Source organism: Clarias gariepinus, chromosome 7 (assembly GCF_024256425.1).
Source record: "Clarias gariepinus isolate MV-2021 ecotype Netherlands chromosome 7, CGAR_prim_01v2, whole genome shotgun sequence".
NCBI classification, from domain to species: Eukaryota; Metazoa; Chordata; class Actinopteri; order Siluriformes; family Clariidae; genus Clarias; species Clarias gariepinus.
Genome location: NC_071106.1, coordinates 36,060,413 through 36,080,000, shown reverse-complemented (window position 1 = coordinate 36,080,000; position 19,588 = coordinate 36,060,413). Strand labels below are relative to the sequence as shown.

The 19,588-nt window shown below is 37.6% G+C and overlaps 1 protein-coding gene across 2 annotated transcripts in view; it reads right to left on the bottom strand.

Annotated features, from left to right (window-relative positions):
* The window catches only part of ddx11 (DEAD/H (Asp-Glu-Ala-Asp/His) box helicase 11), a 26,384-nt gene extending 8,362 nt beyond the window's left edge, over positions 1–18,022 (bottom strand). Inside the window, exons 1-17 of one of the 2 annotated variants that reach the window (XM_053500522.1) lie at positions 17,818–18,022; positions 17,612–17,732; positions 15,069–15,214; positions 14,368–14,454; positions 14,136–14,278; positions 13,991–14,042; positions 11,149–11,256; positions 10,053–10,140; positions 9,750–9,961; positions 8,715–8,867; positions 5,938–5,984; positions 5,670–5,749; positions 5,534–5,575; positions 3,776–3,843; positions 2,286–2,324; positions 1,787–1,913; positions 326–451 (exon numbers count right to left, since the gene is read on the bottom strand). In XM_053500522.1, coding sequence (XP_053356497.1) covers positions 326–451; positions 1,787–1,913; positions 2,286–2,324; positions 3,776–3,843; positions 5,534–5,575; positions 5,670–5,749; positions 5,938–5,984; positions 8,715–8,867; positions 9,750–9,961; positions 10,053–10,140; positions 11,149–11,256; positions 13,991–14,042; positions 14,136–14,278; positions 14,368–14,454; positions 15,069–15,214; positions 17,612–17,732; positions 17,818–17,952 — 1,774 coding nt within the window. In that variant the 5' untranslated portion in view covers positions 17,953–18,022. The remainder of the gene's footprint in view (positions 1–325; positions 452–1,786; positions 1,914–2,285; positions 2,325–3,775; positions 3,844–5,533; positions 5,576–5,669; positions 5,750–5,937; positions 5,985–8,714; positions 8,868–9,749; positions 9,962–10,052; positions 10,141–11,148; positions 11,257–13,990; positions 14,043–14,135; positions 14,279–14,367; positions 14,455–15,068; positions 15,215–17,611; positions 17,733–17,817) is intronic. The other variant, XM_053500523.1, reaches the window with a different exon arrangement.
* Between the last annotated feature and the right edge of the window lie 1,566 nt (positions 18,023–19,588).

Genomic DNA, 19,588 nt, shown 5'->3' with positions numbered 1-19,588 from the left:
CCTGACATTGGAGTGTTTCAGTGGCTGTGACTGGAGAAATGCATTGCTTTTTAAAAACCTCTGATGTCAGTCACGTGGGAGTGTGTAACAGCACGAGTGAAGAGCGCTGTGAACGACTGCAATTACAGTAATTACGACTTAATGTAAAAAGCACCATCACGGACACTGCAGAAACTTTAACAGGAGGAAAAACGGCTTAATAGGGAATTCCGGAAACACAGAAAGCTTCAGCTGTGACTGCTTTTTTTTTTCCTTTAACGACACGTTTAAAGACCCGATGTAGACGTGCCTGATGAAACGATAAATAAAGAACGCAACACTTTACCTTGTTTTTCCATCACCACTCTTCCATCCTTGTTGGCGCTGCTGAGAGAGAACAGGAAGCTTTCCACAAGCATCATAGGCGACGCCATCGGCCCGTCTTCTGCTGAACCCTGAGGCTCGACAGGAACTAGAACACACACATACACACATCTTAAAGTGCAGCTTGTATTGAAAAAAAAAAAAAGAAAAAAAAAAAGATCTACATTTTCTTCTTAATAAATTAAATTATGTGGATTAAATGAAAGAAATGGGAACAAAATGCCTAAAGATGCAATTTAAAATTCAGCAGCGACCTCATTTCCCCTCTCGTCTGCTCCAAGCGCTCAGCATTCGAGTTACGAATTTCCGCAGACCGCGGTTCTACTTCCGGTTCAATCACGGAAGTCGCTTCATGTATTTTACAAAAAAATATACACTGCAGTGCACCAGATACCAATATTTACAATTATATACAATATTTTCAGTGTGTAAGTAAATGTATAGAAAGTCCGGTATATTGTTTATGTGTGTGTATGCGTGTGTGTATGGGGGTGTGCGGGAGAAATGAGTCATGCCTCACCGGTTTCACTAAATCAGTCCCAAAGCATAAAGATAGAAACTGTCTGTCCTGTAAAGCTGTCCTGATGGTAAATAATCCTAATTTCAGGAAAATCCCCAACAAGACAGAGTTCACAGTCCAATACAGTGGAAAACAGCTCCGAGACAAAATGGTGTCCGGGATTCCCCTCACGATTTAAAGGTGCAGAGACAACACTGTTACATTTGATTTATTTTCTTATCTTGCCCATAACTGGACACAGTTCTACACTACATTACATTACTACTCTTCTATATTACATTTTATTATTTTTTATATTTTATTATATCTTTTTTATATTTCCATTTTGTATTCTTCTGGTTTATTCTAGTATTTTTTTTAAATATATTTTTAATTGATTGTACGTTAAGTAAATTTACAAATACTTTACATCTAAAGTTTTTTTTTTTTTTTTTTTTTAACATATTTTATATATTTATAGTTCTGTCTTTTTTTCACACAGAAACTTTCCTTTTGAATCTTGAGGTCATCAGCAGTCATATAAGCATTTCACTCCATATCCTACTGTGTATGTGACGAATAAAATTTGAATTTGATGTGTGATATTCATTTCCTTAGGGTTGTGTATTCATGTCAAAGGCATATAGGACTCACTTTGTCAGACTTGAGAACAAATTCGACTTACGAACCTGCTCTTGGACCAGAACTAGAGTTGGGGACAGCGTGTATATACCAGTAAAATTCATTATATCCTTTTTTTTTTTTTTTTTGCTTCCCTGTACCAAAGCCATACTAAACCGTGACTTAAAAATAGAGGTACGTCCCAAACCGTGATGTCCGCGTGCTGTAACACACCTACTCTGTAATAATAACACTGTATTCATCAACCTGCTTAAATACGAATCCACATGTCGGAAAGGTTACCTGTAGCTTTACTCTGAAGTCCCTGCAAGAAGCGTCCAAGTCCTTCTGTCCTACGATTCTCCTTATTCACAGAGCTTGTGTGTGTGCTAACACCGCTCCCTTCATACTTCTCAGAAAATCCAAACAACTACACACATACACACACACACACCTTAACAGTGTGTTTGAAGTTTAAGGTCACATTTAAACCTGTTTCCAGCATTTCTATAGCATGTTTACAATAGTAAAACCTTGAAATATGGTAAATATTTATTCATAAGAAACTTCCGTACAAGGTCAGTGTGTGAATTTTAATTAAATAAAAAAAAATTTAACGTTAAAAAATAAAGCTCGTTATGAAATATACTGTACGTTGTTCACATCGACTTTTTAATAAATCAACAAAGATTACCAATAAAACCATCCATACAATGTCTGAAGTATATATACAGTACAGTACATATCTATATGAAATGCATCATAATTTATGTCTGTAATAATCATATTATGCTCCGCTCACCTTCCTGCTGATCAGACTCTTCTCAAAATATCTCTGTAACTTCATCAGAAATAGAATACAAGTGAGTTAACATAACTTTAAAACAATGGCTGTTGTACTAAAATCTATTTTTACATTATACTTTTAATTTTACTTTTACTAGATTTGAAAAACATCATAAGTAAGTGACCACAGGTTGTGGGCACAGCACACACTTTAATTAAACAATTGTTTATTTTTATTTAATGAAGAATTACGTCAATTATGTCAAACATTTGGAGTGGAACTTCTGTTTGTTCCTTTTGTTTGTTTCCGTTACTGCAAATCCATTATAGCAAATACAAAGGGCGTCAGGACTTTTGATTGTGCGTCTCTTTCGCAAGTTGCCGACAAGTTATCCGTTGAAGTCTTTGAAATTACTCCATTTACCAGAAATTTCATCACAAGTCCTGGTTCGATTTAAACACCCACTGTGAGTAGGGCTGTGCAACTGAACCAATCAAATGTTGGTTGGTTTCTAAATGGAATCGATTCCACATTTTAAATTAACTGGGTAAATTTCCTGTTGAAATATTACATGGTCTAAAATTGGCAAAATGTGGGCGGTTGCTGCGTTAGTCCCTGTTTGATTTGTACAAACACTTCACTTGTTCCCTCACTTAGGTCTGCGACTTTTTCTACAATTCTATTAATAACATTTTCTTTGTTAAATAAGACCATATTTTAACATGTATTATTATTATTAAGCTTAGAGTGTATACACAGGCAAGCAAGAAAAAAAAATTATACCCATACAGAAGTTTACTGATAAAATGAATTCATGCAGAAAAACTATATAGATAAAGAAGTATATATAAACTAATAAGGTTAATCTTATTTACTCTATTAGTCCATCTTTAACACCTTCTCACCTAACTTTTGCCGAACATGAGAGGTTCGTCCTGAACAGATTTTCTGGAGCCTGTCCTCCAGAAGGTCTGGGTCAACCAAGTTGTTAATGTTTTATTCTTTTCTTTGAAAATGAACAAACTATAACCCTTAATAGTAGAAAGGGCGATTTCAAGATTTCTAGATATTCGTCTCTGGGACCGTCCACCTTCCTTTTTAATTCTCACTTTTAAGCACGATCAATGATTAACACTCCCAGTGGTAGGCTTCTCGTCTGGCGTGTGGAAGGCCTGGGTTCAAGTCCCAGTCAATGCCCAAACCCCAGCCTGGATAAAATGGGAGGTTTGTGTTAGTCTGGAACAGGTTTTATGTGCTTTCTGTGTACGAGTAGAACGGAGCAGCCGAAGATCAACAACAACGTTTAATCAAATAACTCCGCCTGGGTGTGTGTTCACTTCCTGCATGTCTGTGTAAACCGTCCATAAATTTAATGTTAAACCACTGTACTACTTATTTCAGATAAAGTGCAGAAAACAGTCTCTCAAAGTTATTCTGATATAAACACAGACCTCACGTCGTCCTTCTTTTAAACCATAACGTGTGTGTGTGTGTGTGTGTTGTACCTTGAACAAGTTGATGTTGTCTATTTGTGCTCTGAACAGGAAGTCATTAATGGTTAAAAGTTCAGTTCCTGTAGTGAAGACAAGAAATAAAATAATTAGGGTACAATTAAGTTTAACGTTCTCAAGCCTTGTTTTTTTCCCTTTTTTATCTTCATTGTTTTCTTTAGGCTTAGCATGGTTGCCTCGCCCTCCAGTCCTGGCCGGTTTAATTCTCGTCTCTCGTCTTTACATTCAAACAGATTTGGCAGATCCTCTTACAAAAGTGCTTTGAGGGTTTTGTGTCACTGGATTGGTCTTTACACTGGGTTACTAACTAAGTACCATCAGTCAAACGTGGTTGGGAAGGTTTATTGTTTTGGTGGCTGGTATGGAAATAACGCTAAGTATCTATTATCGTCGCTTAAAGATTGCCAGAGACCTCCACCACCTACAGTAGGAGGCAGAAGAGAAAAGAGTCTCGATGCATGTCAGCAGAGCTGAGCGACCAAGCAGGAAAAGGGGATTTTATTATATAAGGTCACATTAAAATGTAAACAAAAAAAATTTTTTAACTGGCTTGTTCAAACCCCAGCTCACTCATTTATTTATTCATTAATTTAGTTTTCTCTACCACTTATCCTCATGGGTGACCTGGAGCCTATCCCAGGAGATTTTGGGCATGAGGCAGGAATTAACCCTAAGTATACTAACGTACACCCTGGACAGGGGGACAATCCATCACAGGGCACTCACACATACACACTATGGACAATTTGGGAATGTCAACCTGCATGTCTTTGGACTGTTGGAGGAAACCAGAGTACCTGGAAAAAAAAACGGGAAAAACATGCAAACTTCACACACACACACAAACCAGAGATGGGAATCGAACAGGAAAGTACAAAAACGGAAAGAAGTACAGTGTAACCTCGGATTACGAGTAACGTGGTTTACGAATGTTCCGGAAAACAAGCAAAATTTTTAAATAATTTTTTACCTAAAAAACGTGCTGCAGTGTGTGTGTTATGGGTGTGCGCGCGTAATTTGACACCGCGCAGGTTCGCACACACACGCTCACGTCGTTAGTGTGTGTCAGTGTTTGAGTGTGTGTGTGTTGTGTGTGCGCGTAATTTGACACCGTGCCGATTCTCTCTCTCTCGCCTTTAATGTGTTTGTGTGTGTGTGTGTGTGTGTGTGTGTGAAACAGAGAGGGGATGCCTTACTCACACACAACCGGCACAGTGCCAAATTACGCTCGCGCACACACAACACACTCAGCAGCGCAGGAGAGAGAAAAACACACACACAGCGCCTGTGCGCATAAATGGAAACCCTTATCTGTCGGGATTTTAATTTTTACTTTTTTTTTTTAAGGTAACGTGCAGGTTAATTTGTTTTATTATTGTTTTATTTATATTTTGTGTTAATTATTTTTATGTATTTTTTTTGGGCTGTGAAACAAATAATTTTAATTTCTATTATTTCTTATGGGAAAATGTTAATTTTTTTTTATTTTTACGAATTATGCTCGTAATCCAAGGTTCCACTGTACTGAATAATTTGTCCCCCCCTCTCACATTTTTGGTTTGTACACACAAACACACACAAGCAGAGATCTGAACGTTTATAAATGACTAAAAAGTGAATTTTGCATAACATGTCCCATTTTAGACCATCAGGATTAGAATATCAGCAAAAGGTCCTTACAAGGATAGTACGACAAGCATGTCTTTAAGTGTGTGTGTGTGTGTGTGCGTGTGTGTTTGTGTGTGTGACTACCTGACTGAGTGCTCTGAGTCACGGGATTCATGCCCACCTTCCCTGCAATCACAAAAAACATTTATTCATATAACACAAATAAACAACATTCCTCTTTTCTTTCACACTGACACACACACACACACACACAGCTAACCTCCAAGAGTGCGCACGAGTCCCTCCAGCACAAACAGGATTTGCTTGATGTACATCAGATTCTTGGCCTTCAGACGGCTCCTGTAGAAGGCGCGCAGTAATACGTTATTTCTTCCTCACAAACATTCGAAAGCTGTTTTATGAAAGTCATAAGCGTCGCCTGACATTTTAAAAGATATTCCTGAGCAGCAGGCATTTTGGGATTTTTTTAAAGCCTGTGAGTAATAAAGTGAGATATACATATATATATATTTGATATTTGTCTTTACCTGTAGCGGTTGCAGTACTGTGAGAGCTGTGAGTGAGCCCTGCAGAGCTGGAACACAACGACATCAGATTAATTCAGCCATTTGCGTTCATCAGACACGGCAAGATAATCAGTTATGCCGATAATTACAGTAGATTAAAAGCGTCGCCACCTGAACATGGGGATATTAAAAATCACTGCAGTATTATTATTTATTTATTTATTTATTTATTTATTAACAAAGCAATAGAGGTTTTAGGTCACATCTCATGAGAAATTACTCAACAATTAATATCATTTTAATTCTAACGAATCGAGTTATTAGCTCTACTAACATCACATTAATTATAACGCTTTGAGACTGTTCATGTGCGACTTCTCTAACACTAATTAAACTTTTATTTAGCTCTGTTTGAATCTGAGGTCACGAGTGTGTGAGCTGAATGAATGATTGTTCAGGCGGTCATGCTAAAGCAGGAAACAAAAGAATAAGCCATTATATGGTAGCAGCGGTAATTCTATTAGTAATGAATCATTTATAGATTAACTGCTGTAACCTCCTGTACGTCAACGATTAAATCGTGTTGAACAATGTTTGGTTTGTATAATGTTGCTCATGGGTCAGACGTGTACACCACAAGAGGACGACTTGCAGTTCGGGCCGTACGTGATATTGGACACGGGCTTTATCACTCATTTTTGAATGAGATCAGAGATACAATATGTATTTATTAAGCTTTGTTTTTACTGTTTGTTTAAACTATTATTAATTTATTCTTTCTGAGGTAATTAGTGACTATAAAATCTAATTTTATTAATTATTATTGAATTGATAAATTCTTGCATTTGAGGTGGTAAAGCGTTGCAGTTCCTTTATGAACCTACAGGTGGTGACGTCTGAGATACTTGTGTAGGTGTGTGTATTGAGTGGGTTTTAAGACTAATTCACTCTCAGAATTTGGATGATCAAAGTGTTTTAACACGCATAATTTTTGATAAAGTAACGCCACAAAAATGCGTTTCTGTTGCAGCAATCGGAGGTTTCTGTGCTCGGTACAAAAAATATATAGCTGAGGCTGATCACCTGATCACCGGTCACGCCCCAATCAAAGCAAACACCAGACAGTTTTGGTGCCTGGTAGTGATGGGTCGTTCATTAATGATTCTTTCTTTTTGGACAAAACTTTAACGTGACTCAGGAGAACAAGTAGTCTCAGAGTGATCTGTTCATTTTCTACTGAGCGCAAAGCATCGCAAAACCTCCGTAGGTTATGTACAGGAAACAGGAATGAGTAGTTACCTCTTGAGTCTTAGTCTGAATCGTTCGTACTTTTGTCTTGTGACTCCCACAGACACTATGTAGTGCAGTACAGAGAAAACAGAATTGAACGGTTCTTATGAATCCTTTGTTCTGAAACGATTCGGACCAGAAGATATGAGAGGTTAGCTACTCATTCTGTTTATTATAATATGTCCTTAGCTGCTTTAAATTTTTTTCATTTCTGGAACTATAGCCAAAAGTTGTGTTTGTAGATTTGTTGGGAGTGTTTATTAAAAATGTAACATTTTATTTTATTTCTAATCAAAAGAACAAAATGACAAAAAAAGATTCGTTTATTTTGATGAACAAGATTCAAAGAACAGAGTCACTAAAATGATTAAACTTCCCATCACTAGTCTCTGGCTGATCGAATGCTTCGTCTCTATTATAGCTAAATGTAAAAAAAATAAAAATAAAAAAATCTATATTGGGGTCACCGCATGAAACAATCCTGATTCATAACGGAGATATTTTTTTTTTCGCCCATCTCTACTATAAACAATTAAAATGTTTAGCATTTCGTTCGTTAATAAACTAAACGTTGTAATTGTTGGCAAACCGCTGTGGTATAAGCATAACACACTCCAGATCCGGATTTTATACAAAAATTACGCACTTTCAATAAGAATAAATTGAAAAAAGAAAACCATCTGTAATGTCACCTCGTGTTTTTAATTCAAAAAAAGCCTTAAAATCATCAGCATTATTAAATATTCAGGCAATTCTTATAAATGTGTTTAAAAGTCATCTATTACACACTGTTATTGCGCGCAGTTTAAAAATCTCTTATTTTATTCAGGAGATATTTCAGCACATCAGGGCAGCACAAGCTTTTAACGACAATCAGCTCGCTGTTCAATACAAAACAAGAATTTAAAGAAGAATTTATTTAAAACATTATTAATTACTCTGAGAAACTCAGTATTCACGGGGTCTTAATAGAGTAAAACAGCGACAGGATTTTGATGTTAACCGGTTCGTTCACATTGTGTACATTTGTTAATATAATTTTATCATTAACTGAGCAAAAAAGTTGCAACTTTCATAATATGTAAATGTCCCTTGTGCGTATGTCTCTGTACTGATTGGAGCTTACGGCTGAGATCCTGTAGAACCTGAGGGAAAAAAAATTGTAGTTTTCTGTGGGCGGCAGTGGAGGTTTTGATAAGATGCTCACGGGGCAATGAAAAGCCGTGTTTATTAACATAAACTTGTAATTTACTTGAAGCTTGCAACTGGGACTGGGGAGAATTTCTTCAGAAGCAGGTGGAATTAAAATACGCAACAGGAAAGAAAAACAACAACAACGTAAATGTGGCCTCAAAGCCACAGGCGCGAATGTGTGTGATTACTATAGATAGGTTCCCTGGCAAAAAAAAAAGTTTACTCCAAATCAGTTTGGCTGCGTTTACACTTGGTGCCCTGTTCAGGTGCGATTCTATAAAATAAAGAAATTTAGGGACACTCCAGCACCGTACCTGTGCTCCAGTGATCTCTGCGCTGTGCAGTGCCGTGATCGTGTCCGCCAGGTTGTGCGCCTCGTCGATAACGACTATCTGATCCTTCAGTTTGATCCCGGACGCCTTGCGAGTCGCAGCATGAAGTAGCGATTGATACGGCAACACCACCACCTGAGACGGGGAGAAATGTACTTTAAACCCGGGAAAGGTTCAGGTTCAGGGCTATTTATATGCCCTGAGTTTCTCCCCAAACTAGGAAAATTATTAGAAAATATAATAATCATTTATAGAGTTCCAGTAGCCCAGCAGCGAAGAGAAATTTGTGTTGAACAATTTCGAGAGAGATCACATATACCATATTCATGTATATCACATATACAGTATTGCATTCCACACACATCCAAAACTGTACGTTAGACAACTGTAAAATGATTGGATTTAAACAGACGTTGTGACTGTAACACATATTTATGTTATAACCAAGTAATGTAAGTATGCAGTCAAACATGTGGATGTTTTCCCTATAACAAAACATCCTAAAATTGTTTATCCTTTTATACAACAATAATTTGCCAATAATTACATTTTTATAACTTAGACATTATAGTTTTTATATCCCTTAATAGTTGCACTCAATTCCAATTCCAAAAATAACGTTCCAGTTATCAGTTACGTTACAGCAGCTTTGAACACTTATTCCATCACCAGCCTTTTTTATCTTTGTTGAAAAATTAATACAGTGAAACCTTGGATTGTGAGTAACTTGTTCTGCGAATGTTTTGCAAGACAAGCTATTTTTTTAACACATTTTACCTTGTTAAACGAGCGAAGTCTTGATATACGAGTGCGTAGTACGTATGCGCTTTGTCCACCAAGTGTTGTGGAATGAATCATCTGACTTTCCATTGTTTCTTATGGTGGAAATTAGCTTCGAAATACAAGTCCTTTGATATACAAGCACACTTCAGGAACAAATTATGTTTGAAATCCAAGGTTTCACTGTACTAGGGAAACAGATGCTTGAACTTTAATGTGTGTGTGGTGTTCATGTACCTGGGCTGCAGGGATAGCCAGTCGTGTGCTGTAATACGGGCAGGTGTGCGTGTCTCGGCCGTGCTGCACGAGCTGCTCGATGTCTCTGACGCCTGCCAGCACCTCGTCCCTCATCGCCATCATCTTCTCGTAGCCTGAGAACGCGCAGGTCGCTTTGATGGGACCACGGCGGCGCTTAGACTCCGCCTCAGAGTCCTCCTTGTTCTGTTTATCTGTGTCGAAAGTAAAAGTGACCTTGAATCTCATTCGGTTTTCATAATGATCATGAATGTTGCTTGTTTGTTTTTGTGGAGCGATATTTACCATGTTTATTTTTTTGCAGCTCCATGCAGCGATCGTTGATCATCTGAACGCTCCGCAGTCGTGCCACCTCTGGATTGATGCACAGATTCTGAAGAGACAAAGACAGCTCTGTGACCGCTTCAAATACAGTATTTATAAAATACAAAAAGCTCATACCATGTGTGATTACTAAAGACGCAGTGTGTATTATTAAAAAAGTGTTTTTTAATAATACACAAAAATGGTAGATCTTTACTACCATCACCACTCCAACGAAACAATGAGATCAGAGACCCTAAACTCCACTCCTGTTTCTTAAAAGCCCAAATCCGAAAAGAAATCTGATTTGAATCTGATTTAAAACAATTTCTGGATGTGGTTCAAATCTAATTAGCAAAAATCATAAATCACCAGATTCTTTTCCCCCGCCAAAAAACTTTCTGGCTTTGTCTGGACGCTTTACCCGCTTGAATTGGATTTCAAACTGTCCATTATGTCACTCGCAACATGACGCGGTAGTTCATGTCCTGACGATCACGTGGATTCATGGTTGAAAAACGAGCCGGGCGAAGGGGATTATCAGAGATCATGATCTGGAGGGCGAGATGTTATCTTTCCGATTCAAACTCTATTGATGATATCTGTCTGCTGTTATAAGCTGCCAGCTTTTGAGATCACACAACACACGTGCTAGTGCTAGTGCGTACCCACGCCGCCGCGGCTGTTACCACTGCAACCAATGCAGCTACTGTAGGTCGAAACCTAATTTAATAACGCATAGAGCACAGAGGTCGGCAACTTTCTGCCGAGTCAGTAGCTACAGACCTCCAAACTTCATGTGGCCTTCAGATTTTTTTTATGGATTCATGAGAGAAGACACAGTTTATGGATTCATGAGAGAAGACACACTGTAGAATAGTATAGATTTTATTACTGTTGAATATGTTAGATACAGTACATTATGTTTTAATATTAGTATGCGGTTTGCTTTGGCTAAGGAAAGACTGTTTTCATGGCAATTGGAAGCAGCAGTGGCTTCTAAAAAGAACCAACTGTACCTTAATGCGCGTACACACACACACACAGAAACACACACACACACACAAACCGTATATACCTGTCTAGACCCAAGATTGACCAAGCTGACGGTGGATCCATACGGACTCTTCTGCACTTCATGCACAAACTGGGCCAGCTGTGAGTGTGTACGGCTGCAGTAATAAATCTGATGGAAAGAAACATAAAAAAAAAAAACATCACATAACATGCATCACTCACTTGAAATACTGCACACTTATTTAAGATGAGGCATGAAGTGCCAACATCATTAGGTCACTTTTTTAAGATATTGCTTCCGTGTTGCTGATATTTTGCCCGTCTTATAAAGAAGGAATTATGCAACAAGTGGTAATAACTTGTTCTGTGGATTTTCCACATCTTTAAAGGGGTCTTCATATGCAAAATTCTCTCTTTAGTGTTTTTTTTTATTTTTATTCAGATGCGTCTTCTATCCTTTTTGTCGTTTTAAAAAAAGCTTAGCTTTGTATCCAGCCATCACAACCTCCCCCTGCACTGTTTATTATTTCCCTATAACAGCACATGACCAAGTGCATTATTCCTTACTTAACTAAAATCACAAAGGCCACCTACTCACAACACATGATCGCTAAATATGTATGTTTACTCAACATGTCTTCTACATCTGTATGATGATAAAAAAACAACCTTGGAATAATCCTCTGTCTAAGCAAAAATAAGGTTGCGCTCCGGGAGCACGTTCGTAAGTGGGATTTGTTCGTAAGTCTGACAAAGTGAGTCTTATACACCTTTTACACGAATACACAATTTTTAGATAAACAAAAATATATATATAATTTTTTTTTTTTAACTCACATAAGTTTTTTTTTTTTTTTTTTTTTTTTTACATTATACTAGCGCAAGACTGCGCCTCCAAATCACTAGGAAAATCCTGGTGACACAACGGGGCCAGTGGATCTTGTTTAATAGGAAACCGTAAAGGTGTTGGGGAAGGACGCCGCTACATAATGATACTTGCGCGCTTTACCAAACACCATTTTGTCTCAGGGCTGTGAACCAGTGAGGCTGACTCATTTCTCCCGCATCCCCATATGTACACACACACACACACACACACACACACACAATATACCGGACTTAAGACATTTTAAACATTAATTTACACTAAAAATAATGTATATAATAGTAAATATTGGTATCTGGTGGTATTCCGGCATTACTGGGTAATCGAAACAGCAGTCTCTAAATGATGGGACAAGCACTTTACAGTAGAACCTTGGATTACAAGCATAATTCATTCCGGAATCGGGCTTGCATTTTAAAACACTTGTAAACCAAATGAAATAATGAAAATTTAATTTTTTCACAACCCAAAAAAATTTAAACATAATTAACACAAAAGTAGTTAACACAAAAATATAAAGTAATAATAAAACAAATTAACTTTACCTTAAAAAAAAAAGGTAAAAATAAATCCAGACAGATAAGTGTTTTCGTTTGTGCGGGCAGGTGCTGTGTGTGTGTGTGTGTGAATGTGTGTGTGAAGCTAAAGTAAGGAGCCCCTTCTCTCTCCATCATATCAATTTATACAGTTACCCTTCCTCCACTCTTTTTACTTTCAATACTTTAATACTTCTTTTTACAAATACAGTATTTATAAAATACACACATGCACACACAAAGGAAACACTGTTTTATCGGAGAAATAAACAAGAAATCTCTCTAATAACACTCAATTGAGGGACACACTAACAAAATCACTGCTGTAAAGTAAAAAATAAAACAAATTAACCTGCAATTTACCTTTAAAAAAAATCACGACAGAGCAGTGTTTCTGTGTAGAGCAGAAAGAAAGAGTGTGTGTGTGTGTGTGTGTCTGTGAGGGCGAAAGTAGGAGGGGCTGCCTGTGTGGTGTGTGGTGCACACAGACGGAGCAGGCTGATACAGAGAGAAAATGAGAGATTTTTAACGTCTCTAATGAGACTTGCTTTTGCTTTACACGTGCGCTGTACATACACGCATACAGACACAAAATAAAATATGTTTTACGCACACACACGTAGTCACAGTGTTATAGTAAACAGTACACGCCTGCACGGATGTTGATTATACAAGTAAGAGACGCGCACTAAGACCCAGCAGGGGGGACAATTACCTAAAATTCTGCAGCGCAAGAGAGAAAAACCGTTGGCTCAGTTGTTATCATGTGACGCCTGGAGCCAAACAAGAAGCGCATATGGGCCTTATGATACTCGGTACTCGTAAACCAAGATTGGTTTTTTTTTTATTAAGTCAAAATGTATTGAAAATCTTTGCTCGTCTTGTGGAACACTCACAAACCACATTACTCTCAATCCAAGGTTTTACTGTTATTTACTTTAGCTCTTACACTTTAAGAGTATCACTGTACAGTGCTTAAATTCTCCTGTAAATGTCAATCAATTTTACAGGGAAGGGATTGAATGCTATTCTCACCTAATTACCTGATGCACATTTAAAGAAGAAAATCTGTGAAAATTTGAGAAAATAAAGTACAGTTAAACCTTGGATTGTGAGCATAATTTGCTCGGGAAGCACGCTCGTACATCAACGCACTCGTATATCAAAGTGAATTTCCCCCATACAAAATAATAAAAAAATGGATGATTCGTTCCACAACCCGAAAAAAACAACAACAAATAATTAATACAAAATATTAAGTAAATAACAAATTTTTACCTGCACTTTACTTCTGAAAGGAATAAAATAAAAAATGCTTTGATGCATGCACACACATGTGGTCATAAAGTTATAGTAAACAGTACACATGCGCACAGAGTAGGTGAGTGACGTATACATGCTAGGAATGAGCATGGGAGACAATTACTCATAATCCCACTGCGCGGGAAAGAGACGTGCTTGTACAGGTCATTAACACGCACCTTAGTGATGTGCTCTTCCTCCAGATCTTCATCATCATCCTCATCATAGAGCCTGGAAAAAGATTAAAAATAAATAAATAAATAGGATGAACATTAAGACTCAAAGGAATTTTATAAAACTCAGAGTGTACAGATATCCGCCCACTTGTTTTTGCATGTGGCGTCTTCATCGCTTTCGTAATCTGCAACGACGAGCCCGTCCTCGTCGTCTTCATTAGGTCCTGCTTCTGAACTTGCATCCTGCTTGCTGACCTGCAGCAGCTTTTCAGTCTCGCCATTTTCACTGCTCTGTGGATATAAAGGACGGATTTTTTTGGTACGTACGGAAAAGCGTTTCATTTAGAACTCCTTTAATATCATGACGACTTGTAACTGACTTTTCTCTTCATGGCGTATTTAAGCTGAGTGTTGTGTCTAATCAACTCCAGCCGGTCCTCTCTCCTCTTCCTTTTCATTTCTTCATCCTGGAAAAGAAAAAAATGCAAGATATGATTACACACAAACCCAGAGGAAACATCTGTAGCTCTTATTATATATCACCATTTTCACTGATATAGTACGTGTGTATTTTGCACCTTTTGCAACTTATTACTATGTTTTAGTGTGACGATACAAGGCTGAGTCAAAAACTATCCGCACTCTAGCTGTAGAATTCATTTTAATTAACTTTTTAAAAAAATGAATAAAAAAATATTTTTCAGCATAATCTTTGCTCTTGAATACACTATGTCCATCTGTCAAATCTGACAAATTTGACAATCTTTTATACTCCCTCAGTAAAAAAGTTTACATCTAAATAGCGAGCCACGAATGCACCAGAAGTGAATCTTTGTCCTCGAAGGGCTGCTGTTAGGGGAAAGTCAAGATCAGGACTATAAGGAGGACAGTTTGGGCAGAAGTGTGCGGAAGTGCATCCTCATGTGAAATCATGATCACCAGTTACAAACGAGCTGGTGAAACACGTTACCACCTGCATAGCAGTGACCGGACAGACCAACAGATGCTTTAATATACATTAGCAGGAGTGCAAATAATTTTTGACTCTCATATTCAACATTCAGCTTGCTTTTTTTTCCACCTTTAACTTATTCAGCTTCTCTCTCTCTTCTTTTTTCTGCAAGAATTCCGAAATCCAGTCCAGCTCTCCATCAGTGCCAGTGGTGCTTTCGTTCTCCTTCTTCTCCTGAACAGCGATTCCATCTCCGTCTTTTTCTGCGCCACCTACTAAAACAGGGACGGGAATCACCCAATACGATATCACCACAACACGTAGATGCTGATTTGAACTCTTATAATCATGATTTTATAAAGATCCCAATTCACAATTTTTTTTGCTTCAGTTTTTGTTAAAATTCTAAACAAACTTAGCAAAAGTAATTCGCTCCCATCACACATAAAGTAAACAGTTCAGAGTACGCCACCTTTAGGATTATATAGGAACAGCAATATTTTACCATCACATCTATTCTACAGTATATCCTACACATATAATAAAACTGCAAAGTTGGCGTATCTGTACATTGAAGATATTTGTGAAAAAATTATTTGTGGAGACGTAAGAAGAGTAATAGAACACATCAAGATGGTTTTTGGATTTTTTTGTCTGCCTGTATGTTTACGCAAAAACTACTAAACAAATTTGAATGCGGTTTTCACAGGTTTTTTTGGGCTTGAGGTAACATACAGGCTTTGTTTCATCACAAATCGGCCCATGGGATGAGACAACATGCTAATTTTGGCGTTGTTTTTTTTAATACGCTCTTATGAGTTTGCAATTGAAATCTACTTAATAAATGAGATTGCACACCAGCATTCCGCGAACTTCACGGTAACACATACAATTTTTGTTCATTCCAAAATTTATCAGATGAAGGAAAAAAACGTGCTTTTGATTGTGCAATTAAATTAAAACGAACAATGTCACACATCTAGTCTTAAAAAATATATACTTAGGAGTAATTGTGGCCATATACAGTGTATCACCACAAAAAAGAACTGCGATATGTAATCAAATATTTTTTTCATTCATCTCTAGAAAATTCAATTTAATTAAATTTTATTTGTATAACGCTTTAAACAATTGACATTGTCGCAATGCAGCTTTACACAATCAAAAGAATTATTTAAAATCTAAAACACTAAATTATAGAAAATACTAGTATCACGTCACAAAATAGGAAAAATCTCCAGATTTTAAATGTTTTAATACTCTTAATCAATTTTACAGTGAATTTTGTAGCACTTCTCCACTTTTCTGATATTTTTGATTCTTCAATTCATGGTCAATCATTTTACAAACAATTGAAATTTTTAAAAATAAGGCAATCGATTAACTGGGAAATTAATGGCTTGTGAACATTCCAAGCACAGGGAGAAAATGTAATCCCGCAGACCTGAGGCAGGGCTCAAACCCTTGACCCTGCGACAGTGCTCACCACTACACTATCATGTTCCCTATTAATACATCAAAGTACTGCAAATTTTACAGGAAAATATTTATTGTGCTTTGCAAACAATTTCTGTAGAAGTAATTCCGCAGTGATCCCAGTTTCCCAGTAAATGACTATAAAGTCTACAAAACAGTATATATATGTTCAAAAGTTTAAGAATAACAATGACAAAGTCTGCAGCTTTAGTGTTTTTAGATCTTTCTGTGAGATGTTACTATTGTATACTGAAGTATAATTACAAGCATTTCATAAGTGTAACATGGATTCAATTGACAATTACATTAAATTAATGTAATCAGTATTTGGAGTGCTTATTTGTCTTTTTTAAACACCTCTGCAGTTTGCCCTGGTCTGCTATCAATCAACTTCTGGGCCAAATCTTCGTTCGTACATAATCACGATTTGGAGTTTGTCAGAAATGGTCTGTGATCAATTATGTGTGGACATACAGAATAGTTAAAACATATGTAGTGGGAACGACGCATAGACGAGTTATATAGTGATAATTAATGCCTTTCCAGCATGATGGAGCTCCTCGCCAAGGGGCTTGGAGAACAAAACATGAAAATTTTGGGTCCAGGAAACTCTCCAGACCTTAGTCCAGGTGAGAACTTGTGGTCAAGCCTTAAGTCCCAAAAAGTCTGACAAGCATTAATTATGCAAGAACTGGCTGCCATTAGTCAGAATTTGGCCCAGAAGATGATTGACAGCAGGCCAGGGCAAACTGCAGAGGTCTCTAAAAAAGAAGAATAAACACTTCAAATACTGACTTTTTGCATAAACAATGTAATTGTCAATAAAGTCATCGACACTTAAATTCTTGTAATTATACTTCAGTATACCATAGTAACATCTGATAAAAAGATCTAAAAATTAATATTTGTGTCATTCTCAAAACCTTGGGCCACGGCTGTATAAAGTCAAATTCTAGTGAATCGATTCCTTTTGATTCTTCATTTCAAAGTGAATCGATTCCCTGAAATTTGACCTATATACAATTTTATAGGCTTTACAGAACTTCAGTGTAAGTGTGTGTTCAGATGTTTAGTGTACACCTTTACATCAATCACGGGACGCCATGGAGTTATTTTAAAACCCTTAATATAATGTTTACACTTCAAACGAATCAATAGAGAATCGTTTCACTCTGAATCGAGGAATCGAAACGAACCGAGTCGTGGATCACGCGCGCTCGCTGTGAGCTCGAGGAGCTTCGCGGCTTCTTGGCGTTTCTTCTCCTCGAAGTCTTTCAACCAGGTCAACGCACCGCAGATCAAACTCAGAGACTTCCCCTGCAAATCACAAACCAACAGTGAGTCCCATCAACATGTCGCTTAAACCGCGGAGAGATGAAGAGAAAGCTGCGTAAAGACCGACCGTGCCGGTGGGGCTCTCGAAGATGCCCACCTTGCCCTGCTCGAGCACGGCGTACAACGCCTCCATGAAGCGCTCCTGGATCGGATACGGTTTAAAGGGGAACGGGAAGCGGCTCGCACCGTCCCCGGACTCCATCTTTCCTATCCGTACGATGATTTAGGAATCCGCAGACATCTCAGCAGTTCGCGTTAAACTTCCTCGAAGCTCCGCGCCATGGGTCTGTCTCAGCCAATAGGAACAAGGCCGAGCCCACTCCGCTTAGGGATCATCATCAAATTACTGTACCACTTTCACCAAAAGCTCTAATCATCGGGTCTCTATATTAAAGAAAAAATAATGCACCATATTTTTAGTCAAGTTCAGTGAATATCTCCTAGCTGAAGGTATCTGTGAGAGCTGAAATAAAATCAGGTATTCGTACGCAGCCCTGGCTTTGCAAATGCAAAACAAAGGAAATGGCGCTAATCAGGCCTACAAAGCACAATTCTCGGTGATCAGCAACAGCAAGCATTTCATTTAGAAATTCTTTTTAAAAAATGTCTATCATATAAATAAGTAAATAAATAAAACTTTAAAAAAAAAAACCATTAGTGGAGGGAATGTCATGTTATACACTCTTTAAACTACCGGCACCTGTGTGTGTGTGAAAGCGAGGGGAGGTATATGTGTGTGTGTGTGTGTGTAAAGGGGCCTGGTTTCCAGTGACAAAGTGCAGGCTGATACAGAGAGGAAGAGAGAAAATGGATCTTGAACCTCTTGGTTATTTTGTTATAATAAACAGTACATGCGCGCTGTACACACATGCATAAAAACACAAAATAAAATATGTTTTACACACACACATGGTCACGGTGTTATAGTAAACAACACACGCATGCACGGATGTTGATTATACCAGTAAGAGACGCGCACTAAGACCCACAAATCCACAGCACAAGAGAGAGAACCGTTGGCTCAATTGTGATCACGTAACGCTCTGCATCAAAACAAGAAGCGCATGTGTGATACATGATACTCGGTACTCATAAACCAAAACTTGTTCGTTTTCCAAAATTTCTAAATTTATTAAAAATCGTTGCTTGTCTTGCGGAACAATCTCAAATCGTGTTACTTGCAATCCGAGGTTCCACTGTACCATTATGATATAATATATAACAATATAATTATATATAACTTAAGTCATATTTGCACAAGATTAATATTACATGTTGACTTTAGTCTTTAGTAAAGTAAAAATTCCACCTCGAATGATCCACCATATTTTGCAGAGGTCCTTTAATGATATTAGGCCCAAATGCGAATTAGCATGTCTGTGATTCGGCCAGGATTTGCTGGGGTTGCATAACATTTTTTCTAGGTTTTTGTTTACTCCGCCTTTTATCGCATCTTCCCCGAAGATTGGATGCTGCATTAGAGTGCTTTGAAAGTATTTTGGGTTCTGGTATATATCAATATACACCATACAACAATACAATGTGCAGAAAGATGTAGCTGTTATCACTTAGGGTGCACTCACTTTTGTTGCCAGCTATTTTAACAATAATGGCTGTATGTTAAGTTATTTTCATAAAACAGTAAATCTGGACTATTATAAGCTGCATATTGACTACTTTAAAATATATCCAAGTTTCATCCGTTTAGAGAATGTTTGCTGAAAGGTGTACTCACTTTTGTGAATGGGTATAGATAGATAGAGATAGAGATAGAGAGAGATTGTTCGTTTTGCAGATGTTCGGTAATTTATCCACGACCCCTGGAGGCGCAGCGCTGC